This window comes from Zootoca vivipara, chromosome 10 (assembly GCF_965207765.1).
Source record: "Zootoca vivipara chromosome 10, rZooViv2.hap1.1, whole genome shotgun sequence".
Taxonomy (NCBI): domain Eukaryota; kingdom Metazoa; phylum Chordata; class Lepidosauria; order Squamata; family Lacertidae; genus Zootoca; species Zootoca vivipara.
The window spans coordinates 39,603,135-39,628,819 of NC_142593.1; the positions used below are offsets into that span (position 1 = coordinate 39,603,135).

The window sequence follows — 25,685 nt, forward strand, 5'->3', positions numbered from 1 at the left end:
GTGCTCCAGTTTCCATAGCATTTGGGTCATTTTGGGGAGGGGGGGCTGCTTTAGATGCACATACATATTTTTAGTGAGTGGATGAGAGCTTTTGATATTTTTCATACTCTTTCCAACAAGGATACTTGAAATTATGGAGGGTTGACATTTTTTCAGTTTATATGATGGCTTTTTGAAAAGTGCACTTCATATCAATATACAAAAATATGGCCTAGGTATATGAGAAACCAAGAACATTGTTTTCTTTCTTCTGTAGGACAAAAGTAGGTGTGGGTGTATATAAACATTTGAATGGCAGTAATCCCCCTTCCCCCAATATTAAAATCTAGTAAATTTGCAGTGTTGATTGATCTGTCTGCCATCGTTCCCACAGTTTGTTTTCAGCATCTGTTTATATAACATTAAGTAGAATAATGTATTTCTCCTGGAAATACCATTTGACTCTGCATTATGCCCATTGAAGTGAGCTGGTTTGCTGAATAAAATGTTTGAATATGCCTAATATTAAAATAACTCTGAATTTTCTCATTGCAAGGACTACAATTCTTGCCTATTGACGTGTCCTGTTTCTTGCTTTTCTTTGCAGTTTAAAAGAATGCTCAACCGGGAGCTAACCCACTTATCTGAAATGAGCCGATCGGGCAATCAGGTCTCTGAATATATATCCAACACCTTTTTAGGTAAGCTTACGATTATGGACACTAGTACTCTTTGTGCTGTTCCTTGTGCTTTTCCTTCCTCTCCACCACCCACCACTAACATTTCTGTTGGAAGCCGCCCAGAGTGGCTGGAGAAATTATTATTATTATTATTATTATTATTATTATTATTATTATTATTATTATAACATCCAGATGGGAAGTTTATGAAAATTCATATCCTGTGCTGTTGGTTTAACTGCAATATTTTTCAAACGTATGCATATAAACGTATGCCCTGTTTTATTTTTCCACACACTCTTTCCTTTACATTGAATATAGCCCTGTTGCATTCAGAAAGTTCAATTGGGCAGAGTTCTCAAATACTGTTCCCTTTAACTCTAAAATAGAGTATTGTGACGTATTATTTGACAACCTGTGTTCAAAGCCTATCCTTGCTTCTAGTGACCATTTTGATAACCATTCTCCTTTTCCTCTATATTCAGGCTCGAGCATCATTGCTTATCTAGTTCAAATGGCACTCACACACATATCAGCAATTTTGGGTACCCCGAGGTTTGCAGAAGTAGAAAATATTTAGACGTCTCCATTCCCCTGCCCACAAAGCTCCAGTGAGGACTGAGTGTACTCACTGGCCACTGAATCCTGACTGACTGCTTTGAGAGTAAGGTGGAAATGGAATAGAATATCCTGGAGGGGAACCCTGCAACATTTTCTTGCAGGTGCTAATTGTTTAATATAGTCCCGTTTGCTAAATACTCCCTAACTATCTATCTATCTATCTAAGAATCTATCTGAAGACAAATTAAACATGGCAGCTGCAAGCCTAAACTCCCATTGAACAAAATAAAAAAATTCCTTCAGTAGCACCTTAAAGACCAACTAAGTTTTTATTTTGGTATGAGCTTTCGTGTGCATGCACACTTCTTCAGATACAGTGAAATAGAAGTCCCCAGGCACTTATGTAGAGAAGGGGTGGGGAGGGGGGATCACTCAGAAGGGTGGTGGAAGTGGGTGATTGACTGACTGATAGCTGTTGATGACCGAAAACGACTGCAAATGGTTTTGCATGAAAAAGCAAGGGTTGAGATGGCTGAAGATCGCTTATCATGTATAATGAGATAAGAATCCGATATCTCTGTTCAAACCAGGTCCCTCCATGGTTTTGAGCTTGGCGATAAGTTGTAATTCAGCAACTTCTCTTTCCAGTCTATTTCTGAAGAAGTGTGCATGCACACGAAAGCTCATACCAAAATAAAAACTTAGTTGGTCTTTAAGGTGCTACTGAAGGAATTTTTTTATTTTACTTCGACCCAGACCAACACGGCTACCTACCTGTAAACATCCCATTGAACAGTAAGTAGGACTTACTTCTGAGTAAGCATGGTCCAACTGACCAATTCTGATAGTGCTTTATACCCTCAGCTGATGTTGATGCCGCAGTTCCCACTGCTGGAAAGACATACTGCTGTTCAGTTTTTAAAATGGCTTACCATTTTAGCAGAGGGAAGTTGCAGCATCGAGCAAAACTCTGTGTGCACAATTCTGCCCCCCACCAGTGTCTTGCTTCTTGGGATTTCAGCCTAAATCTTCTGTTACGGTCATGGTTTTTCTGTAAAGTATTACTTGCATTCTGTGGTTTGGTAAAGAAGTATAAATTGATATACCCCCTTCAGTCTTTGGGTTGTGTCCAGTGGTTGCTTTGAACGAGCAGAATTGCTTACAGTCCTGCAAAGCAAAACAAATCTGCCCACCCTATTGCAGCCCTCTGCATTATATCTCATACTGTTCCATAGAATTCCCCACCCCCGAGAAGCAGCTTGGGGGAACACAAGGAGGTTATTATATGTAGAGGAGAGATCCATAAACCAGGTGCCCTGTCTTGCACGAATGGAAGTGCTTTCCATTGTCGGATGTAGGTACAACCCATTGCTTGTTATTAATTCTTCTTTATTTAATTTCCCATAAACAGATATTAATGTGCCGTAATACCACTGCAGCCAATATCGCCATTCCACACTTGGCAAATGGGACATAGCTATCCACCCACATGGTACATGTGATCACGCTTGTGTCATACTGGTTCACACTCGTGCCAACAAAAGAAGAAGGCATTGTTGTTCCAGGACCTTATTGAGGACCATTAAGCTTGCATGGTGCTCTGCTCTTCCTACATCACTCACTTTTGTGGCATCACAAACAGCTGGCCATTGGTGCATAGCTGCCAAGTTATCCCTTTTTTAAAGGGATTTTCCCTTATGCTGAATAGGCTTCCTCGCGAGAAAAGGGAAAACTTGGCAGCTATGCATTGCTGGGGCTGAGCAGAGCACTGGTGCAAGAGGTCAGCACTCTTGTGCTCTAGAGATAAGGGCTTGCACTCAACTTAATGGGCAGCCTGCTGTGCTTTCCTGCAGCTTATATAAACCATTGCCAAGACACAGCTGGCCAACTTAAAATTATGTTGATTATTAGGGAAATGTGACGAGGGAGAACATTTGGCGTCCGAATTTGCTAGACCAGAACTTGGTTCTGTTCGATGCTGTGGCTTAAAAACTAAATACCTTTTCCTATTTAGATACACCCGAAACAAATCCTTTATAAATCAAAACTCTGCTCTAAGCCTTTGAAAAATGCAGGTGATCTCTAAAACTGAATTTAAGGAACTCTGTGCCATGAAATTCTACTGAATATTGATCCAATGTATAGTTAGTAGAGTAAAACTTAAACATGTTGCAGGATTCCCCCAAAAATAGACAAAAGGCAATTAATATTTCATCCAGCAGAGCTTTCCTGCTACTGAAGGCAAATGAGCATAATGGTCACAAATCCAATACATTCAGGATTGGCACTATCCATAAGACACCCAGTTGCAGCAAACTTAACTTAAACTTACAATAACTTACACTTACAATAACTTACAATAAGACTAAACCTTAACACTATATACAGAACACCACATCCGAAGGAAAAGAGATAGAAAGTGAAACCCAGGCTCCTTCTGGCCTTACTTTTATAGTCAGCATGACCTTGACTAAAAGAGAAAACAGAACCAGTTTAAATCAGCTGTACTCAGCTTCTCTGAAGGAATGACCCAAACACCATGAACCTTCTGCTTGTTTCACACAGAGAAGATCCCAGAACCCTCTTGAAGTAATTAGAATAGGAAAGATCACACATCAGATCAATACTTTCTATACTAAGAAATGCAAACTGACCCTCTGGTGAAGGAAGGGATAAGTTTAGTTTCAGAAACTTTGAAAAAAAGCTGGAATAAGATTGCCGACAGAGATGACCTACATAGGAGGATTTTCTTGCTGTGACTCATTGAAGAATCCAATACTTCACTGTCTGCCTGTGTTTCTGTGGCAGCAAGGGCGATGCATACCCTAAGGAAATGTGTCCACCACAGACCTATAAATTGAACTATCCTGTAAGCAGCACTCAATCCTGTGTTACGTTAAGCAACACAGATCCATTGTTAGACCAGCTTGTTTATTTTTTAAAAATATATATTAGTTTTTCCATGTATAGATCCTCTAACAATATTTATCTAACAATTTTCCATATTTCCTCCCCTCCTCCCATGGGGAACCCTCATATTCCTATTTTGTTTTATTTCCATATTACTCACCCTGTATGTTGTTTCCCGAATTTCCCCCCATACATATAATCTTACTTTTTGTAAGATTGTGTTGTGAATAAACAATTGTGTTTGTTTATTCAAACCCTGCCAGTGAGTCCAAATCTTTATGTTGCTTCTTCGTTTATTCTATAAATGGTTCCCATTCTCTTTTAAAGTCTTTGTTATCCTTTTCATGTAATTTATCTGTTAATTTTGCCAGTTCTGCATATTCCATAAGTTTCCCTTGCCATTGTTCTTTTGTTGGTATTTCTTCTGCCTTCCAAGCTTCTGCTAATATAATTCTTGCTGCTGTAGTTGTGTACATAAATAATTTCCAATTTTCTTTTTTTTTAAATCTTGGACTAGAATTCCTAGGAGGAATGCTTATGGTTTCTTAACAAAAGTCTTTTAAAGCATTGTTTTTCAATTTATTATATATCGTTTCCCATTAATAGACCAGCTTGTTTAAATAGATTTTGGAACTCATAAACAAAGGACCTTGTGCCTATATCATTTCAGAATCCCAAGTGGGGGGCAGTCACTTATTTCAAAGTGTTCACATTGTAGCCTCTTCTCCTGGCCTGTTTTATGCATATGGGGTCGGCAATCAGATTGTGGGGAGAGGGTTGAAGAATCAATCCGTTGCATGCACTCTTAAGGTGTGACGATCATGCAACAGACAGTGCCATGGTATCTCTCCCTCCCCACCCCCCAATAGTTTGCATCTGACTTTTGGAGCCTGGTGAAAATTTCTCATTTCTTCAGCTTTTAATGACCCCTTATAGCTGGGGTTGGAAGCCTGTTCCCTATGTTCTTGAGTATCTCCTCTCATCATTGCTGATGGGAGCTGGAAAAAACCCTATCTGGAGGGCTGCACATTCTGTATCCCAGCCTTAAAGACTTAATGCTGCGACTCTCTCTCTTCACGGTTCTGGGTCACATTGCATTCATTTCCTAATTTTCAGTGCAATGAGCTTTGCTTCCTATGGGAAATGGGTATGAGAGGAGACCTTAAAATATTGTGTAATCCTTTCTTAAAAGAATTTTGTGTTTAAGGAATGCAGGGAGGGGAAAGGAGAAATATTTTCTAGGCTGCAGAACGGAGCCCAGCACGGATAGTGTTAGCTGTTTGCTCACTTTGAACAAAACCTTAGGAAAACCCATGGAATTCCATGCCTCATCTAAAATCTTCCGGACAGACACTTCCTTTCACTTGAGTTCATCTGACAGTTCGCTTTACGATCCTCCCTCATGATGGTCCTAAACTTTGTGCATATGACTGAAGCCATAAACATCAAGGCAGGCACATGAGTCACTGCTCTTCAGCTACTGTTGGTTTGTGCCAGTCAAGTGCTCTTCCTTTCCTCTGTGTTTTATTTAATTGGTGATCAAAAGAGGAGCAGTGCAGGGGGAAGGAATGGATGCCCAAGGCTAAAAGTTGGTGACATTTTCACTTGTTTGCAGAGATTCTCTGCTGTTTCCAGTAAGTGCTAGTCTGCTCGGAAAGGTTACAGAAAAAGAGAGTGATGCTAAATAAAACACAGATGTAGCCGTGGTCATATTGCATCCCTTTGCATTAATGTTGGTTGTTAGGTGGAGTAAATAGTATGCATATACTTCTTTAATGCTCTTGTTATTGTTATTTATTGTTTTTATTTGGGGGAAAGATGAGATCAGTGAAGAGAATCTCAAGACAAAGGTGATAATTTTACCTAAACAGCTTAATTACAATGCTGTTGTGAGCCTGGTTGTGCTAGCTGGAGTGCTTGCACTGGCTTCCACTAATGGAACTGGGTAGTTGTATCCAACGGAGAATACTTTTTTATCAGTACAGTGGTACCTCTGGATACGTACTTGATCCGTTCCGGGGTGCCATTCTCACCCCAAAAAGTATGTATCCGGAGCAGCGCTTCTGCACATGCACAAAGTGTGCAGAACGCTTCTGCGCGCACTTCCGTGCATGCATGCGTGGCGGAACCCGGAAGTAAACACTTCCAAGTCCGCTGCGTTCTTAAGCTGAAAATACGCAACCCACAGCAAAGGTAACCAGAGGTATGACTGTATTGCTTTTCTCACAACTCTTGCGTGGCCATTTCTGTTCCTCCTGTTGTACAGATGGCAACACAGCCTTGCATTTAAGCACTTACCTATTAGGCAACAACAAATTGCATGTGGTCAAGTACATGGAGTTTCATGCAAGTGATGGAAGAAAGATGTAGCATTCCATCCTTCCTATGTGCTCTGCATAAACCAAGTGAGCTGCTAGGAGAGAACAGAATTATTCCTCTCTTCTATGCCAGTCCCTACCAGGCTAGTATTTTTATTTAAAAGGCTGTTGTAAAATTAGACTGATGAGAAAAAGTGATCTGGTTAAAGCCATAGCAAATCCATTGCTAATCTTGGATTTGAAGCCATCTTTTATGAAGTCAACTGTACTGGCTGATTTCAATGTTCCTGTTTTATTTTTTAATATCTATGAGTCATATATCTACTGTAGGGATGTTTTGTGAAAGGTTGACTTTGGTTCAGAGAGCTGAACTTGTATAAGACAGTTCTAATATACAAACAGATTAACAGTTTTCTTTCGCCCTCCCTCCTTTCATAGACAAACAGCATGAAGTGGAAATCCCATCTCCTACACAGAAAGAGAAAGAGAAGAAGAAACTGCCAATGTCTCAGATCAGTGGAGTGAAGAAATTGATGCACAGCTCCAGCCTAACCAATTCGAGCATCCCAAAATTTGGAGTCAAAACTGACCAAGAAGATATTCTGGCCAAGGTAAGGGCAATTCTGCTCTCTAGCTGGTTTTCTCACTTATAGTGGAGCAATGTGACAGGCCGGTAAATCACATTCACAAGTTTGCCCACATTAGTATTTATTTACACTTCACTGCATGTCCACTCTAGATATGGCAATTTGCATTGAGGAGAGTTGTCATTGCAACTACATTAGTGGACAAGTGAAATTAAATAAAGCAATGGAAAAATGAGAACTGCAGTATTTATGGTAGACTTCTGCATCTATAGCATTTCAACAGGAAATTGGTTGATATGCTTATACCAAAAGAGTCTCAAGCAAGGGATGTAACATGCAGACAGCTCCAGGTTCATCCCCATCACCTCCAGGTAGGGATGGGAATGCCTGAAACCCTGGAGAGCTGCTGCCAGTCAGTGTTGACAATACTGAGCTAGATGGATCAACAGTCTTGGGTGTTCCTAAGCTTTCCCCCCTTTGACCATTATGGTACTCAGAACATCCAAAAGCACTGAGAATAGCAATAAGAGTATAGCATCTCTGAAGGCTTTCCCACTGATCCCTCTTATTACTGGGTATCAGTGTGCTAGTGAAACAATTCCATTCAGTTTCTCTCTCTAAAACAAGATACTCCCTCCCTGTTTTAAGTCTAGAAAACTGGTAGCTGACACACTGAGAATGACTGGGATTGGTAACAGCAGTCCAGTGTTGCAGTTTTGCATAAACTTCGTTGAAAAACCCGGTATTAGATTCTGTTTTCTGTTCGGTTTCATTTTAGGAACTAGAAGATGTAAACAAATGGGGCCTCCAGGTGTTTAAAATAGCTGAATTATCCGCGAACCGACCTTTGACCGTCATCATGTACACTATTTTCCAGGTATGTGTAACAAAAGGAGACTTTTCCATTTTCTGTTTTCATCCTTTGCATGTATTGTAAAGGCAGCCATCTTTTCTCTCTTTCATTCCAGGAGCGGGAATTACTAAAAACATTTAAAATTCAACCAGACATGTTAATAACTTACTTGATGACACTGGAGGACCATTACCATGCAGATGTGGCATATCACAACAACATACATGCTGCAGATGTTGTACAGTCTACGCATGTGCTGTTGTCCACCCCAGCTTTGGAGGTGAGTTCACAGAAACAGAAGCTTTGTGTCATGGAATCCACAGACGTCAAATCTTACCCTTGCTTTTTTGCAGGAATCCTGCGGCATCTGTTTTCAAGATACTCTTTGTCAGTTCAGTGGAGCAAAAAATACTTCTATTATTTGTTATTTATTTATTTACATCCACCATTTGTATGCTGCCTCGTAACATAAGTTCTCTAGGCAGCTTGAGAGGCACACACAGACTTTGTTCCTGTTATGTTTGCTTTTCTCTGAACTGGTGTAAAAGGCATGTTTTACAGAAGCTGTGAAATGTCCCAAGTGTATTTCAGCGTCAGTGTTTCAGTTCAGCCTTGATTTATATTCTGATGGGTGAATCCAGCATTGCATGAGCAGCCGTCAACTTGCAGTGGGGCCTTCTCTTCCTTTGTCACCCCTCTCCCACCTACAGCCTCCTAAATCTGCCCCAAACTTTCTGAAGCAGATTTGGGGGGCAGGACACGTGGGAGGCTACAGAGCAGGGAAGAGAAAAGGCAAGTCCCATTGTGCAAGTTGATGTCTGTTGTGCTAGCTTTTACGAGTTGCTGGCTGCTGCCGCCAGCAGGGATCCCAACAGCACTGTGTGTGTGTGTGTGTGTGTGGTGTGTGTGGTGTGTGTGTTTGTGTGTGTGTTCGCCAGCCACATGTCTTTTATCAAAAAGTGTTTCTCTCCATTTACTCTGTTCTTCCTTCCCCCTCAGGCGGTGTTCACGGACCTGGAGATTCTGGCTGCTATTTTTGCCAGTGCAATACATGATGTAGATCATCCTGGGGTTTCAAACCAGTTTCTTATCAACACAAGTAAGTGTGGTCTATTTCTGGTAAAACTTGCTCAGTTCATGCATCACATTAAAGCCATAGGATTATTATTATTTTTTAAAAAAACTGTGGCGTTAGGTAAATGAGCAGCACTCTGAGGACCGCTGCTGGAAAGGTTCTGGGGGTGCCCCTCCTGTGGCCGTGCCACCTCAATCAAAACAAAGCATAGTTTGGTTTGTTGTATCCCCCAAACCAACCACAAGTGGTAAGCCAAGAACAGGCCTCAGTTACCACTTGTGGCTTGTTTGAAGGAAACATACCCATAGCCTTTGTTTCTACAAAAGAACAAGCCAGAGTGGCTCATTTTGTCCAGGATCAGGTGTGCCACAGGTATTTAAGAGCACCATGCACCAACTTACGCCTGCTTGCTTATGTGGAAGTAGGAGTATTGTGTTTTTGCAGTATTAACGTATGCGACCTAGTTCTTCTTACTTATTAAATTTGTATACCGCAGATCTCAGGGTGGTTCACAACAAAAAAATGCAATGTAAACGCACAAAATACATGTTGAAACCCCCTCCAGAAACGAATAACACCCCCGACCCCTACGAAACGTATCAACTGCATATTGTTTCTTGTTTCTGTTAATTAATAAGAATTTATTACTTATATGCCACCCATCTGACTGGGTTGTCCCAGCCACTCTGGGCAGCTCCCCCCCCCCAAAAAAAGCAAAAAACAATACAATATCACACACTAAAAACTTCCATGTTTCTTTGCTGCTGCTGTGTTTACTAAAAGCCACAGAGACGACAGTCTAAGGTGGCACCCCCAGATGAAAGGAACGTTGGCTTCCTTAACTCTACCTCCACAATAGTGCAGTTTGTTAATTTCAGATTCTGAACTTATGGTCTTATGGGCTTTCAATGAAGGCTATGGTGGCCTGATCCAACTTTGCAAACAATGCTATAAATCTGTAGGGCAGATGTTGCTAAGTTGGTTGGTGTGGGGATGGGAATGCTCTGGCCCTCATTCAATAATAGGAACCTAATAATTTTTCGCTCCAACCCACTGATCACCCCTTGGGGAAGGGCCTTGGCTCAGTTGCAGCAGAGCACAAGCCTTGCAGGTGGAAGGTCCATGGTTCATCCCCCCCCCCCCACGGTCTCCAGGTAGGGTTGGGAGAGATCCTGTCCAAAATCTGGAGAGCCACTGCCAGTAATAGAATTAGAGTTGGAAGAGACCAACTTCTGCAATGCAGGAATCTGAGATTAAGAGTCTCATGCTCTTCCAAGTGAGCTATCCCAGCTGGCAGCATAGACAACACTGAGTGAGTGAGGGGGACCAATGGCCAGACTTTTATAAAGTCACCCCAGTATACTTTTTCACCCAAGCATTGCCATGGACTTCCCTACTGGGCTACTAAAAGAGATGGTCGCTTGAATGGGGTGCATAAAGTGTATTAAGTTTAAGGGTGAGTAGGTGAGAGACACTGGATTACATTATCAGTGCAGAGAGTTACTCCTCAGTTGCAATTTTTAGAAACATGGTTTTCCACTAATATACAAGTAAGCTATTCCCTGCCACGCAGAGAGATCTTGGTCATAAAGCAGTGCATGCCACTCACTTATAAAATGCTAATGTGTTCAAAAATTGTTTTGCATACTGTTCCTGAGAATTACAGGCATCTTGCCATATCACGACAACTGGATAATTATTAGACGCCCAAAAACCCTCTTGCGTCCCTCATTTTAAATACTTTTTTAAAAAAATGCAGAGCACTAAAAGCTTGAGGATTTTATGAATTAGTCATTCACTGTGGGAGGTTACTGTTCTACAAAGTGCAACTTTTTTTGGTTTTGATTCTTAAACCTTTCAGATGTGACTAGGAGATAGGGAGTTCATTGGCAAAACAAGGTCTCCCTCCCCACTTTCTGTCATGTTACGCCTCTGGGAGAAAAAGAGCGAAAGGGAAGATTCCTTGGCTCACATGTTTGCAGAAAAATAAATTGGAGCTCAAGAGCTTCGGCATGCGGTCCTGTTGAGCTGCAGGCATTTTTCAGCCAAACTTTAAAAAAAAACAACCCACAAAACCCTAAACAAAGCGACAGTCCGTAGAACAGACTGATGTTCAGCTAGCTTTAGGATATGGAAACTGTAATAAGCAGAAATTAATGTCAACCAATGACAGGCAGTGTGTTTCACGGGTCTTGTATCTAGAAGAATCTAGGCTGAATAGAGGGAACAAAACACATCTATAACTGAGTGCTTCGTTAGGAGAGTTGTAAATAAATGCAAGTTGACTGGTTTTTGTTTTTCTTATCACAAATCTTCCAAGATGTTTGTGTGTGAACTTTACTTGATTTCGTTATCATGTACAGACCGAGATAGAGATTTGCATTTGGAGAGCATAGGACATCTCTGCAGTTTTTTGTAGCAGTGAGCAGGAGGAAGCCAGGAATTTCAAACCAATGCAAGGAAAGGATATATGCAAACTTGGTACTAGAATAGGCTCTTCTTGGGGAAAAGGGGACAAAAAGGCAGTGAAAGTGAGAAACTGCTTACAAGGAGGTAATTACTGTGCAGTTTAAATCAGGCATCTCCAAACTGCGGCCCTGCAGATGTTTTGGCCTACAACTCCCATGATCCCTAGCTAACAGGACCTGTGGTCAGGGAATATGGGAATTGTAGTCCAAAACATCTGGAGGACCGAAGTTTGGGGATGCCTGGTTTAAATCCTTCTAAAGGAGTAAGACATAAATTCTACATGCCTCAAATATTCAGTGGCAGGAGGAGGACTCTATGCCCAATGGGACCTGATAATACATGCAAAGGAGTTTTGGGGACAAAATTCATATTGATATTCACTGAGTGCTTATTAATGCAGAGTAAGCCTTTGCTGCAAGATTTGATCATGATTGTTATGGTTTCCTCTTGCTTCTGAAATTTTGCAAAGCCTTTAGAAGAAAGATGTTTTTCAAAATTCCAAGAGCAGGAGGAAATCAATGATCATGATCAGATCTTGCAGCAAACACATACTCTGCATAATGCAAGCATTTAGTGTTCTCCAGAACAGTTGTAGCTGAAGAAAGGTCTATTGTCAAATATTGTTACCTGCAGCCTTCTGAACCCAGTTCTGGTTTGGTTTTGTTGTTTTGGCATTCTGCACATAGCAGCTGTCAACTCTGCAGAACAAGACGTATCTGAGCCTGCTCAAGAGAAGCAATGTGATGTTCCAACTATGTAAATTATAAATCGTTCTTTTTGGATACCTTACAACTGTGAGAAGTCAGAAAGAAAACTTGTGGACAGGTAGGAAAGGGATATAGGCTTTCTTAACGTTCTACCATGTGACTGTCTTGCAGACTCTGAACTTGCCTTGATGTACAACGATTCATCAGTCCTGGAAAACCATCATTTAGCTGTGGGCTTCAAGTTACTGCAGGAAGAAAATTGCGACATTTTCCAGAACTTGACAAAAAAGCAAAGGCAATCATTGAGGAAGATGGTCATTGACATAGTGAGTTGCCATTTGAATGTACCTATCTTATCTATGTACTTCCTGCACCCCAGGTTTTCAAATATAACTTGCCAGTAAACTACAGTAATTTTCTGGTAGGATTTAAAACCTAAATTTGCACACAAGGTGCTTTTTAAACTTTTTAACAGAGCAGATTCTCAGTAGCTTGTTCAGTCTTAATCAGAATTATTTTGAATTTACCCACCTGTTCTGAAAAAATACCCTGCTGCTGAGTTATGAGTGATTACGAACTGTTCCACACAAAGTGGTTTCCCCTGGGTTTTGCTGTTCGTGGGAACACTCGGCAAACATTTATTCTGCACCCACATAACCTCTCTGAATTGGTGTTGCTATAGATTCTAGCTAGGTATTTAGTATAAGATGCTATGCCAGATTAAATTCCCAACAACAACATCATCATCATCATTTTATTTGTATGCCGCCTTTCCACAGTTAAAAGCAATGCTCAAGGTGGCTTACAACATGACAAGATTTACACAATTACAAAAGTCATAAACAATAAATAAACCACATCAAAACAATAAACAACCAAATGGAAAACAATTTCCACATAAATCAAAATCTAAAACTTAAGAATACAGCAATAATATCACAGTTTAAAATGACATAGGTAAAAAATAACAGCAATTTAAAACAAAAACGGAGCCCCCTCTGGCCAGCGGCAGCAGTTTTTTTGTGGAGCCTTTCAGGCCCTGCCCTAGGCCAGGTGGTGAGTGGCAGGATGGGGCCCTCAGGCACTCAGCAGGGAATCGTCCTAGAATAAATTTGTAGATAATTTTAGTAATCCATTGTTTTCTCCTCCAAGGTGCTTGCAACAGATATGTCTAAGCATATGAATCTTTTGGCTGATCTGAAAACGATGGTTGAAACTAAGAAAGTGACTAGCTCTGGAGTTCTGCTGCTTGATAACTATTCAGACAGGATTCAGGTAAGAGAGATATGCTGCTGTGTGCAATATTAACCTAGATTACCTCTCATCTTCCCACCGTGTGTATTACAGTAGACGTACATCTTGCTTTCTTAGCTGGTTGTCATTCCTACCTGCAAAAAAAAAATAAAAAAAAATCGGTTGTATCTATTAAATATGCTTTGCATAGACCACTATGACTCGCTGAAATCTTCCCTATGGTTGAGAGCAGCCAAGTTGCATAGCTTGATTAAGTTTGCCTAAGGGGCCCCTCTCCTTTGAAACTGATCAGTCTTGCACTTACAGCATTTTTGGCCTTTTAATACAGGCAGAAGCTGCAGATGCGAGATAATTGGAAGGCTATTAATGTCGGTGTGAAAAACACACAGCCCACCACCCCTTTGCTGTTCAGAATAAACCTTGCACTCGGTGTATTTTTGAGATTCTGTTTTCACGCCCGTCAAATGTGCAAATGGGAAAAGGGCTCTGTCTCCACAGGTTTCTCCAGAGAAATATGTTTTCTGTCCACTTTAGGTTCTGCAAAATATGGTACACTGTGCAGATTTGAGCAATCCGACAAAGCCACTCCAGCTATATCGCCAGTGGACAGATAGAATAATGGAAGAGTTCTTTCGGCAGGGAGATCGAGAACGAGAGAGGGGGATGGAAATCAGCCCCATGTGTGATAAGCACAATGCATCAGTAGAAAAATCACAGGTAATCTTTTCAGAAGAGAGCAAAATGCAATGTGGTTGATAGTTGGGAAATGGCAACTCTTTTGTGTAGGTTTGCATTTTAAAAAATATATAAAAAATCATGATTTTAAAATGGGGTCACATGCCAGCCAAAGCTGGTGATTAGTGGAGCCAGAGACAAAATTGGCAGCCTGCCTGGCACCTTCATTACATATCTTTAGGTGCCAGGCAAAAAAGTTTCTCTTCAAACAGCTGTTCTATCTTTGTAAACATGTTTTTTGGGGGGGGGTTAGTGCTTTGTTTTCTCATTTTATATTTCTCTGTTGTGAACTGCCCTTGGGATCTTCAGATGAATGGTGGTATCCTAATTTAATAAATAATATTAACAATGATCTGGAATTAAAAACATGCTGCTTCAGTTTTCACCATGGCTTCCTCTCTGCCCAGTTTATTCAGAGTTAGGCCCACTGGGCTTGACGGAGTTACTCCGAAATAAGTATACACAGGATTTTTTTAACCAAAGGAGCTACAGCTGTGTGTGTGATATATGTACACAAAAGTCTACCAACTAAAATTTGAGGTACTTTTCCCTTAGTATGTACATTGATTGCTCTTGCCAGAGCACAGAATTATGGAGAAGAGTAAGGACAACCTGGGACGACTCCTGATGCTGCACTGAGGTTCAGAGTCACTTGGAGAACAATGAAAATATTTTCTGCTTTTCAATAGTTAAAGGTTTAGTGTGCTGGGGCAGGGGGGTAAGCTCCCATTTATCTCCTCAGCTATGGGCTGGAGCAGGCATCCCCAAACTTTGGCCCTCCAGACGTTTTGGACTACAATTCCCATCTTCCCCGACCACTGGTCCTGTTAGCTAGAGATCATGGGAGTTGTAGGCCAAAACATCTGGAGCTTATAACTCCAAATAGTTGTGCTGGTCTCAAGCTCAGTGTAGTATCAGAAGACCCTAATGATCCCTCCCCTTGGAGAACAAAATTATGGCAGGCCACAAAGTTGATCCATGACAAGGCTCCTCTGCAAGATAGGATGCAGGAGACAGAAGGGAGAATTGCAGAATCTTTCTGTTAGGCTTGTTTAGTAGAGGAAATTGGTCAAGGTATTGCCTCCTTCTTTGAAATAACCTCTCCTCCCTAATTTTGCATTACAACAGGTGGGTTTTATAGACTACATTGTTCATCCTCTCTGGGAGACCTGGGCAGACCTTGTACACCCAGACGCCCAAGACATCTTGGACACGCTGGAAGACAATCGTGAATGGTACCAGAGCACAATCCCCCAGAGTCCATCTCCTGCCCCGGACGACCAAGAGGAGGGGAGACAGGGCCAAACAGAAAAATTCCAGTTTGAGCTAACGCTGGAGGAAGATGGTGAATCGGACACAGAGAAGGACAGTGGGAGTCAAGTAGAAGAAGACACCAGCTGCAGCGACTCCAAGACTCTTTGCACCCAAGACTCAGAGTCCACTGAAATCCCACTTGACGAACAAGTTGGAGAGGAGGTGGTGGAGGAGGAGAGCCAGACAGAACCTTGTGTGCTAGAAGAACGTTCTCCTGACACGTAACGGTGCGACGGCTCTGCCGCTCCCTCTGCTTTCTCTCTCTCCTACTCTCTTTTCAAGAATAAAAAAATGGTTTCCAAAGTGCATGTCACTCGGCACAGCCATGGTCACGCCTCACTGTCATCTGCAAGAGATGTTCGCTGATCAAAAACTGACCTTGATTACCTTGTTTGGCACTCAGGAATATTGTAACCAGAAATGTTCATTGTTCATGGCATCAAGAGAGCAAAGGAAGGGAAACACCTGCAAAAAGAACAGTTTAACGAGAATTCAACTTGGCAGATACAATCAGAGAGAGTGTCGACTCCAAGCTGTTTTCAAAAGGAGTAACGGCTGGTCCAAAGCTTGTGTGTGCGTGTGTGTTTTGTATTGGTTTTTAGTTTCTTGAGAAGAGGCATTAGTAGCATACATCACCAGAATATACAGAAGGCGACCAGCGAGTGAACAAAAGGTTATTAGCGGAAAGCGATTGAGCTCAAATAATGAATGGGGACACAACACGAATTTGTTACCAGTAGGAAGATGAAGCTGTGGAAGTCACATAATTTTCTAATTTCAAGTCTTCCTAACACATGACTGAAAAAAAAAGTGTAACTCAGTGGGTTGCACTTACGCCTGCATTTTGTATTATATGTAAAATGGAAATCTTTTTGTAGAGTTTACTTTTATTATTAAATGTATTGAGGTATTATATTTAAAAGAATGCAACACTCTCAGAACTTCATCTGCCACTGATTCTTTCTCCTCCCCCCTCCCCGCAAAAAAGAGTAACTTGCAAGTTTTCAGTACAAATATGAGCTACACTGGATAAATCAAATTTTATATTTGTTTGCACTTAAAATTTTCATACCAATTCATTCAGCTGTTATAAAACAACTCTGTGTTCTAGACCAATGACAGCCATCAAATGCTCATTTTCCCCCTCCCATGTTGCAGAAAACATGTTTGTTGGCATTAATTTCTGGCTTTTCTTACTGTAATTTCCCCAAAGCAGCAATATTTCATGCACGAAATGTCCTCAGAGATAGCTTGGTTGCTGCAGACCCAGCTTTTATTGCTGTGGGCTTGCTATAAAATTTCTAAAATCTAATGGGCCGTTGCAGTAGCAGTTCCCCAAAATTTGGATTGCAACCCACTGCTGGATGGCAGCAGCCCTGAGTATTGAGCACCAAACTCCTTACCGCAGATGACGTGGGGTCCAGAGAGTGAGGACTCCAACAAAGAATAGGGTTATCAGGAGAGATCCCGAGGAAGCTCCAAAACAAAGATGAAACTCCATTAGCAGCTCCTAAGAAAGAAAAGTTGGGGGGACACTCCTATTAGAGTTGGGATTTGCAAGTCTACGGCTAACATGAACGTGACTCTTGCTATAAATACAAACCTTTTCTTTGCTAATTACATCATTCCCACAAGGCTGCTCCTAGTTGTGTATGCAAAATTGTGAGTGGTCTGCCGCAAAGATTTGCTGTACCAGCAAGTAATAATACTTAGGGTGAGGACATATGGAATGCTGTGACAACACAGTGCTACAGACTATGCCTGTGCAAAGAGTACTTACAAACAATTTGTAGTGGAATCTTTGCTGCTTCAGAATCAGACTGAGGCACTCTGCTGTCCCCACCCTGTTACTCCCCCTTAGCAGCTTTTTGCAAAGGCTGGGCTGGGAATATAATGTAAAAGGTCACCAATAAATCAGCCCCTTTAAAAATTGGACAAAATCAGCTTTTGACCTTGAATATGGCAAGAAATATATAGTTTTTTTAAAAAAAATCTGCAGAAAGGATCTCCACTCAGTGACTTTTGTTTTGCTCCTGTTGCTGTCATACTGAGAGGTCACATTGAACGAATAAATGTCTAGGATGGAATCGTAAAGGTTATGTTAGGGGCTGGAAAATGCATGACCCTATAAAATAACAGAGCAGGAAAAGCATTTGCAGAATGAAGTGTAGCCTGCTATGCACCACAGAATTAAATGTCATCAAAGCTATTGATTTTAATGGGTTTGTGTACATTTTAACTCTGTCTCAGATTGTGCCCTTAGCCTGCAACCAGTATGTGATGAAAACCCATGCAGGGTGGCGGAGATGGTGGGTGTGAATTCACATCTGCCTCTGACCTGCACTGTGACTGTGTTGCAGTGGGTGTTGGGGGCATAAATATGACTAGAGTCATGTTCATGACTATGCATGACGACATCTGCTGCCTTATCAACATGGAGCATTCAATTGCCTGCACCCGTCCCTCCATACCCGGCATGGACCAGCTCTTCTATGCAGGGTCCCTGCTGCATTGATTGCAAGATAGGCTTGAATGACGAGGCTGTTTTGACCCAATGAAAACAGTGGATTGGAGGTAGACCAGCTGAGGTCACAACTAACCCTTGAGTCCCATTGATTTCAATGGATCAACCTTTTACGTCTTGATACAACCCATAGATTATACTTGGTTGACTAAACCAAGGAAAGTTTGAGACACGGCTAAATATCAGATTTTAAATGAAAGCAGTGACTGGTGGGGATCTTTTAAAAGTGCATTTTAATGTGTCTCGTCTACCTTTTAGCTCTTAATGGCTTTTACTGAAGAAGGAAAAACTGGAGAAGTTGATGAAAGAATTTCACCATGTTGTTGTCAGCCTAGGCTCCTGTCCTCCCCTCACTACGTCAACATTTGTTAGTCCCCAAGAGTGCCTGGAATCTTAACGAATAAAGCAATATCAATTCCAAAAATCAATATATATCGGGAAGGGTATTTTATCTGCACTAAAGGTTTAATCCTACAAACGGGTAACCTCTAGCTGGAGCCAGCCAGAGACTTAAGTATTGGGGAAAGACCGGCATCTAATGCTGAGCAAGGCGAGGGGCATGCCTGGCCTCTTGAATAACATTTTTTAAAATGGTTATTCTCAGATGCTCAGTTTTAAGGAGGTTCGTGTCTGTTGATAGTTCTGGTTAGTGTGTACCCTGTAAGATTAAACTGTCAAAGAAAAAGGAGAGGTAATGAAAAAACCACCATATTGTGTAAAATATACACCCATATACATGGACAATCAAGTGGCAGGAAACATAATAATGTTTAGAGGCAGGGATTGAATGCACTGTACAATCTTTGTTTTACTTTGCCAAAGTGTGCTTTAGCGCCAGCACACTACTCTAAAAACAACACAATACTATTGGAAAAGTGTTTTTACATGTTTTCTTTTGTGTTTCTGTTTTGTTTGTTTTTTTGCCATAAGTGAAATGCAATGAAGTCGATTGAGGATTGTGTAGAGAAGGGGGAAAGACAGAAAGAGGAATCTGAATTTGCATCTATACTTTAGCTTGCAAGTTGCTTTTCTCAGTAATACTGTGTCTGTTTCTTTTTAATTTCTGATTTTACATCCTTGTTCTACAAACAAAACAAAACTTTAAAAAAGATCAGGCAAAATAGGTAGAACAAATCACATTCAAAAGGTTGGGGTTTTTTATATTAAAAAAACTTGATGAAATGAATTTTACAGGCCGCTTTGACAATTCTTTTAAAACCCATTTATTTATTTTTTTATTTGTGCCATGCATATTTTTTTTCCTCACCAAATGACCTTACTTGTAATAAGTCTTGTTTGTCTCTGTTTACAACCATGTATTTATTGTATTGTATATATTGTAATGTTAATTGTAAATTATAAGTTCTTATTACAACATCATCCTTGCCAGGGTGGTATTGCTATATTTGGAAACTCTTGGTGAGAGAATTAATATTGTGTATACATACTCCCCCACCCCACCCCCCCCCTTGTACATTCTGTAATATATATCCTATATCACTTTAGAGCTTGTTTATGGAAGAGTTGAGAAAAATTATAAAGTACATAGTTCTATAAATTAAAAAGCTGCAGGTCTTTGGTCCCAGGGCTGTGCCTTAACTTTAAACAACATTTTCTTCTGTTTTGCTGCATTTGAAAGAAAGGTCGTTGTGGAACATCGGCTGGGCATATCTCCACCGCCCTTCCTCCCCCCCCCCAAAGGGACACTGGTCCTGGCCTCTCTGGGGTGCTCTGCATTCCAACAGGGTTTTATCTAGGTTCCTATTGGAAGCCCAAATGCTAACCTTGGGCATAAATCCCACCTGCCTGATAAGATACATTTTGAAAAGGGGAAAGCACTCTTAAGGGCATCACTTTATCCCAGCCTTTATCAAAATCCAGCTGTGTTGTGACAACCACTCCCATCCGTCCTGGGTAGCATAGTTGTACTGGCTGGGGATGATGGGAGTTGTGGTCCAAAATGTCTGAAGGTTGGTGAAGGCTGCTGGTCTTGCCCTTTTTAAAACAACAAGTAAACCAAAAAACACAACTGCCCTTTAATCAACCGGGCTGGGGCACCGTTCATCAGCAACCCCACTGAAACATGGAAGTTTCCTCCTGTGCATTTCAGGGAAGAAATGTCTCGGGTCTGGGATGTGCCCTTTTGTTACCAATACAGCAACTCTCACTATGATACCTAATTTTATACTGCATAGTAAAAATAGAACACTGACCCTGAACTCTCCCCCCCCCAACACTACTAGCAAGCACTGCAAGCAGCCAGAGTTCAATCCCGTATAAATGGCTCTGTGGGCGCATGTATAGCGTAGGTGTAAAGAATGACTGTAGCCTTTTAGACGGTTGAAACACTTATCATTTCTACTTTTATTTTTGCAGAGTTTGCTGTGTCTTGAAGGTGTTGTCTTGCTGCTGTTCTTGACCATGTAATTTTGTAGTATCTGATACCTCGTCACCATTCCAATAATGCCCAGCCCTTGTAGCATGTGACTGTTCAGTGAAAGGAGAGATTCTTTTTCAAGGAGAAAAAAAATAGCCTCCTTTTTGACACAAACTGTAGATTTTAGCAGCCCTGGCCCAAAGGAATAAGATTGCTTTTGTTTTAAACAGTATAAAAGGGACACTATAACAACAGAATTACTGAACAATATTTTTGTTGTTTTCAATTTGGTTTGTTTCCTTTGGGTATGTCTTTAGAGTGGCACATTGTGTGAACATTGCAATTAATTCAATGGTTTCTTAGCCGCTCTTACAGCCTATGGGATAGTACTGTACGTCAAATACCTTCATATGAAATTTTTATATGCAATGGAAATAAAAGCATGGGTTGATTCTGCCTAGATACTGTACTTGACCATCTTTTTGCAAATAAATTTATCTTACACTGTTGACTGCTCATCTGTAATAAGATCTATTTTTTTATGTTTGTCCGCCCAACCCAAAACGATACCACAAGTATCTAATACAACTTCACAACTATCTCATCGGTAGCAGAAGGTTGCAGAAAGCAACTGCCTACCCTCCTTTTGGGTGAAGACCTAAGAAAAAAGAACATTTGGGGTCCATTGTCCTGCCTACCACAATTGCACATAACAGTCTCCCTGAACCAGCTAGAGACCACACATGGCTGGGAGCAGACTTTTACATATATATTCTTCATTGGATGAAGAATCATACATACAAATTATTGCTGGAATGTGGCAATTCCCCACCTGTGATCCATGCCCAGTCTCAGCTTTGACTAGCACCACTAAGTTGAACCACATCAAGTATGTTTCATAGAATCATAGAGTTGGAAGAGACCACAAGGGCCATCCAGTCCAACCCCCTGCCAAGCAGGAAACACCATCAAAGCATTCTTGACATATGCCTGTCAAGCCTCTGCTTAAAGACCTCCAAAGAAGGAGACTCCACCACACTCCTTGGCAGCAAATTCCACTGCCAAACAGCTCTTACTGTCAGGAAGTTCTTCCTAATATTTAGGTGGAATCTTCTTTCTTGAAGTTTGAATCCATTGCTCCGTGTCCGCTTCTCTGGAGCAGCAGAAAACAACCTTTCTCCCTCCATATGACATCCTTTCATATATTTGAACATGGCTATTATATCACCCCTTAACCTTCTCTTCTCCAGGCTAAACATACCCAGCTCCCTAAGCCGTTCCTCATAAGGCATCGTTTCCAGGCCTTTGAGCATTTTGGTTGCCCTCTTCTGGACACGTTCCAGCTTAATAGTAAAGAGTGATACGCTGGATGGCATATGACCAGAAGTTCTAGGTTTCTTTGTTGAGTTTTATGCAATCAAGTGTTGCTTGTTTGCATGCATACACTTGAACCAGGGTCCTTGTCTACAATATTTGCTCATCATTTTCCCCAGGGCTCTTTTCTACAGCTCAGCCTCCAGATGTTTTTTAATCTTTCCCCCCAATAAATTTTATTAAAGTTTGAAAGAAAATAGACAAAGGTTGATAAATACCCAGCATCTTATTATAAAAGATTAAAAAAACATTTTTTAAAGAAAAGAAGGAAAATAAAAAAGATAACTTACAGTTCTTCATCTGACAGCTATCTATAGAAAATTAATCAAAACATCCACTCCGAGATAACACAGTTCCACTTTCTATAAACCAACATTCCCTTCAATCCTCAACCCCAGATATCATAAGTTCATTTTCTTCTTCACAAAAATAATCTACACAGGCACAGGGGTTACATTGCATGTGCATTGGCAGGGCCCTCATAAAGCATTCTGCCCTGTCCCCAATCTGCCCCTTGAGTGACCTTTTAGGTCACTTCAGGATTTGGCACCATGCATGATCGCGTGTCAATTGGACACGCTTAAATCAGTGGTTGCCTGTAAAGAGTTCCCAGTCATTAGTAAATATTGACAATGATATTTCTCTGATTAAACACATCAACTTTGTCATCTCAGCTACGTTCAATACTCCCTGGTAGGCAATGATTAAAACTTTCAACCTTTGTGCATATAAAAGTATTGTCGCTGTGAACATGTATTGAAATAATGTTCCTTTTCTAATTGTATATCCATTATTCCCAGCAGGAAAAGTTCTGGCTTCAACTGAATGCAGATGTTTTAAACTGCAATTCCCATGTCCATGCTGGCTGGACTGATGATGAGAATTACAGTCGAAAACATTTGGAGGGCACCAAGTTCACGTTCGCTGCCATAGCTAATAAAAATCCAGTGCATGTGCTTAAATCTCCCCCATTGAAACCAACAAACCTTAAGAGTGCCTGACTTTGGCTGAATCATGTCGCCCAAGTTTTATGCAAAATCACCAAACAGTTATTTGTGAACTTTACCATGGTAGAGGTGTGCAGCTTAAAACAAAACAAAAAATTCTGTATGCATTCCCTGTTGTTGACTATGATGTGAAGGATACAGATGGCCACATGGAGCACTTGAGATCTAACTTGAGGTCTTTGTGCAATCTAGAACCCTGGAAAAACCAGAGCTCCAAAATTCACAGACAGCCTTCAAGAGCAGAAAAGGCTCTCTGCTTCAGAAGTTACCCAACTCATGGAGGACGATGGGCAGGGCAACATGGTGTAGAGCTAACACACAGAACGTCATTGTCTCCCACCCCACTCCCCAAGGATGGGAGACTCTATACAAAATCCTATAGGTGCGGCTCTGAACTGAGACCTGTGGGTATAGGGAGGTATATAATTTCAATAAACAAAATAAAAACTTCAGAGGAATCTTTGACATCTCCATTAAAACAAAAAATGATCAGGTAGTAGGAAATGGAAAAGAATCCTGTATGCCCGAGACCCTGTACAGCAGCTGCGACTGAGGGAAGCAAATACTGGCCTAGAGAGACAGACAGTGGTTTGATAAGCAGTTTGCCGGGCTCCTCGGAATGGGTGTGTGAGTACAATGACATGAGCATCAACCATGCTTTCAAGGATGCTGAACTCTGAAGGGTGAGCAGCGCAACAGAACCAGAGGGAGGATTATGTGGGAGATGCAAGCTCCCAAAGGAGAACACAGTGAACCTGATAAAGCCGCCATCCCTCTGAGCTTCCCAGTGGCAATACCATACGGCCATATGGCTTGGGACACTTCTGCACGGCACTTGGGCAAAGGACATGTTGCCAAGGTGACCGTGGAACTGCTGTGGAAAAGCCCTTGAGAAAAACATCGGGAATATCTCTGACCAGATTAGCAAGCAGTGCCAGCTCTGATAATACCCAACACTTGTGTGTGTGTGTGTGTGTGTGTGTGTGTGTGTGTGTGTGTGTGTGCCGAATCCCGGCACTGCTCCATCCCAACAGATGATGTTGTCTCTAAAGTGGACAGCCGACCATCCTCTGGCTGGCAGGGTCAGCGCCATGCAGGCAGCAGCATGTGACTAGGAGAGAAAAGCGCTGGGTTTGCGCAGCTCTTCTGAAGGTGCTCTCTGTGCCTGTGACAACATCCTCTATTTGCATCCTATTAAAGAACGTCCTGGATCAAGTGAGCAGAGCCCATACGGCATCCTCCTGAATCACATTCTCCAGGGTGGCCATGTGTTAAAAGAGCATGTGGCACATGCGCCAGCAGCGCTCTTTGCAGGCCTGACTGGCCCAGGACCCACCATTGGGGGGGGGAGCACATCTGTGCACACCAGCACACACCAGGCTCCCTCCTCCATCTTACTGTGTAGCTGGTGGGGGGGCTGAGGTCTCCACAAATGCATGGGGCAGGGTGAAGTGTGGTCACCAGGCTACTCCCCTCTCAATGCCTGCTGGGTTGGGGTTTTTTTTTTCCTGAACACCCCTGGCATAAAGTCTTCCAGCTCCTGTGCCAGAATCCCCAGTATGAGTCCCTCATTTCATCTTACCCAGAAGGATGTAAGAGAAAATGACACCTGCTTGATGAAGGAGTTTTTTTTCAAACAAGTCGTCTGCCACTCAGCTGAGAGGTGCAATATTTCACACTCTTCCCCCCCCCCCCCGCAAGCACATAGGTTTAAATGAGGATGGCCGTGTGCCCTATTATATAGAGGAGAGTCCTCTATTTTGAAGGCTGCCTAGTATGTGTCTGTGGCTTAAAGAAAACCATAAAAGGGGGAGGAAGGAGCTCTGAAGCTGCCCCTCAGGCACACACGACATCTGCTATCACCTGGGTTGTATTTCTATTTAATGTATAAATGATTACTTCAAAAACCCCATCTATACGTATTGCCATATGCAAATTTTTATACTAAGCAGTGTCCTCTCTTTGGGGTAGGGGATGTTAATCCTCCTTTTTTTGGCAACAAAACTATCCCACCTCATCATTTATAGCCACCTTTTTTCTCCCAAGGGCTGTTCGCAAATAAACAGTGCATTTTGCCACGACACAAAGGTTATAGATTTTTCCAAGCCATGGGAAAGGTGGGGTGCATTTTAGATTTGGGAAATGGTGCCAATGAAAGGGGTTCTACAAGTATTGTAATGTGATCAAAATCAGCACCCAGCGACTGCTTTAAGGTGAAAAAATAAACTGCCCGCATTCTCACTGCAGACCCTTCTTGTCTCATGCCATTTGGCATTTACTTGCCATATAGAGAGGTTCCTATTCTGATTTGATTGCCTGGCAAAACCACAAGACGTTTACTGCAGACATCTTACTTTTTCGTACATTGGGAGAGAGGTGGTTCTGTAATGGCTTCATTTCCCCTCAGATGAGTTGAGAGCTCAGTCTGATGGCTAGGCAGCCCCCTGAAATATGTGTCGTTTAAAGGTTAATTTTCTTTCCCCTTCCTCTGAAATGTTAGTAAGAGGGGGGGGGGGTATTGAGAAATACCAAAGCATTTTCTAGCCAAAAGGCTCTGAGGGCTTTATTTTTATGAACGGATCTATTTTAAGACAAAGCTCAAACAGAGCACATTGTCTGTCCTATTACTTTCCCACGTGCTGGCACGTGGGGGTGGGGTGTGCAGTCAGCAGGGAAGCAAAGGATGATGTTAAGTTAAAAAGCTCACCTTGGCAGACATGTGCAGAGCTTTCCTTCCACAACATCATCCTGTCCCCGTCCCCCCCGCCAAAGGGACTTAGGAGCCATTTGGCATGGCAGCAAGGAGTCAGTGCAGTGTTTATCATTGTATTGTGATGTGCAGGCACTGCTAATTCTGTGTCACTCTGCATTAGCATCATATCTAGCATGTTTTTTATTCTCGGCTTAGATCAGAGTTGATAGAAGTGCACTTGATCCACGTGCCTTGGCCATATATGAATG

At 41.7% G+C, this 25,685-nt stretch overlaps 1 protein-coding gene and 1 long non-coding RNA gene across 10 annotated transcripts in view; one reads left to right on the top strand and one right to left on the bottom strand.

Moving 5' to 3' along the window:
• Positions 1 to 20,852, top strand: part of PDE4D (phosphodiesterase 4D) — a 632,406-nt gene extending 611,554 nt beyond the window's left edge. For all 9 annotated transcript variants that reach the window (XM_035100833.3, XM_035100834.3, XM_035100836.3 and 6 more), the window contains 9 exons: positions 587 to 680; positions 6,887 to 7,059; positions 7,814 to 7,912; positions 8,004 to 8,168; positions 8,888 to 8,987; positions 12,311 to 12,465; positions 13,292 to 13,414; positions 13,928 to 14,110; positions 15,257 to 20,852. In XM_035100833.3, the coding sequence (XP_034956724.1) occupies positions 587 to 680; positions 6,887 to 7,059; positions 7,814 to 7,912; positions 8,004 to 8,168; positions 8,888 to 8,987; positions 12,311 to 12,465; positions 13,292 to 13,414; positions 13,928 to 14,110; positions 15,257 to 15,667 (1,503 nt within the window). In that variant the 3' untranslated portion in view covers positions 15,668 to 20,852. The remainder of the gene's footprint in view (positions 1 to 586; positions 681 to 6,886; positions 7,060 to 7,813; positions 7,913 to 8,003; positions 8,169 to 8,887; positions 8,988 to 12,310; positions 12,466 to 13,291; positions 13,415 to 13,927; positions 14,111 to 15,256) is intronic.
• Positions 12,880 to 13,928, bottom strand: LOC148684445 (uncharacterized). Its single transcript, XR_015946001.1, has 2 exons — positions 13,458 to 13,928; positions 12,880 to 13,240 (listed from the first exon to the last, which is right to left on the bottom strand). It is a non-coding gene; the product is annotated as an uncharacterized LOC148684445 (long non-coding RNA).
• Positions 20,853 to 25,685: the final 4,833 nt, after the last annotated feature.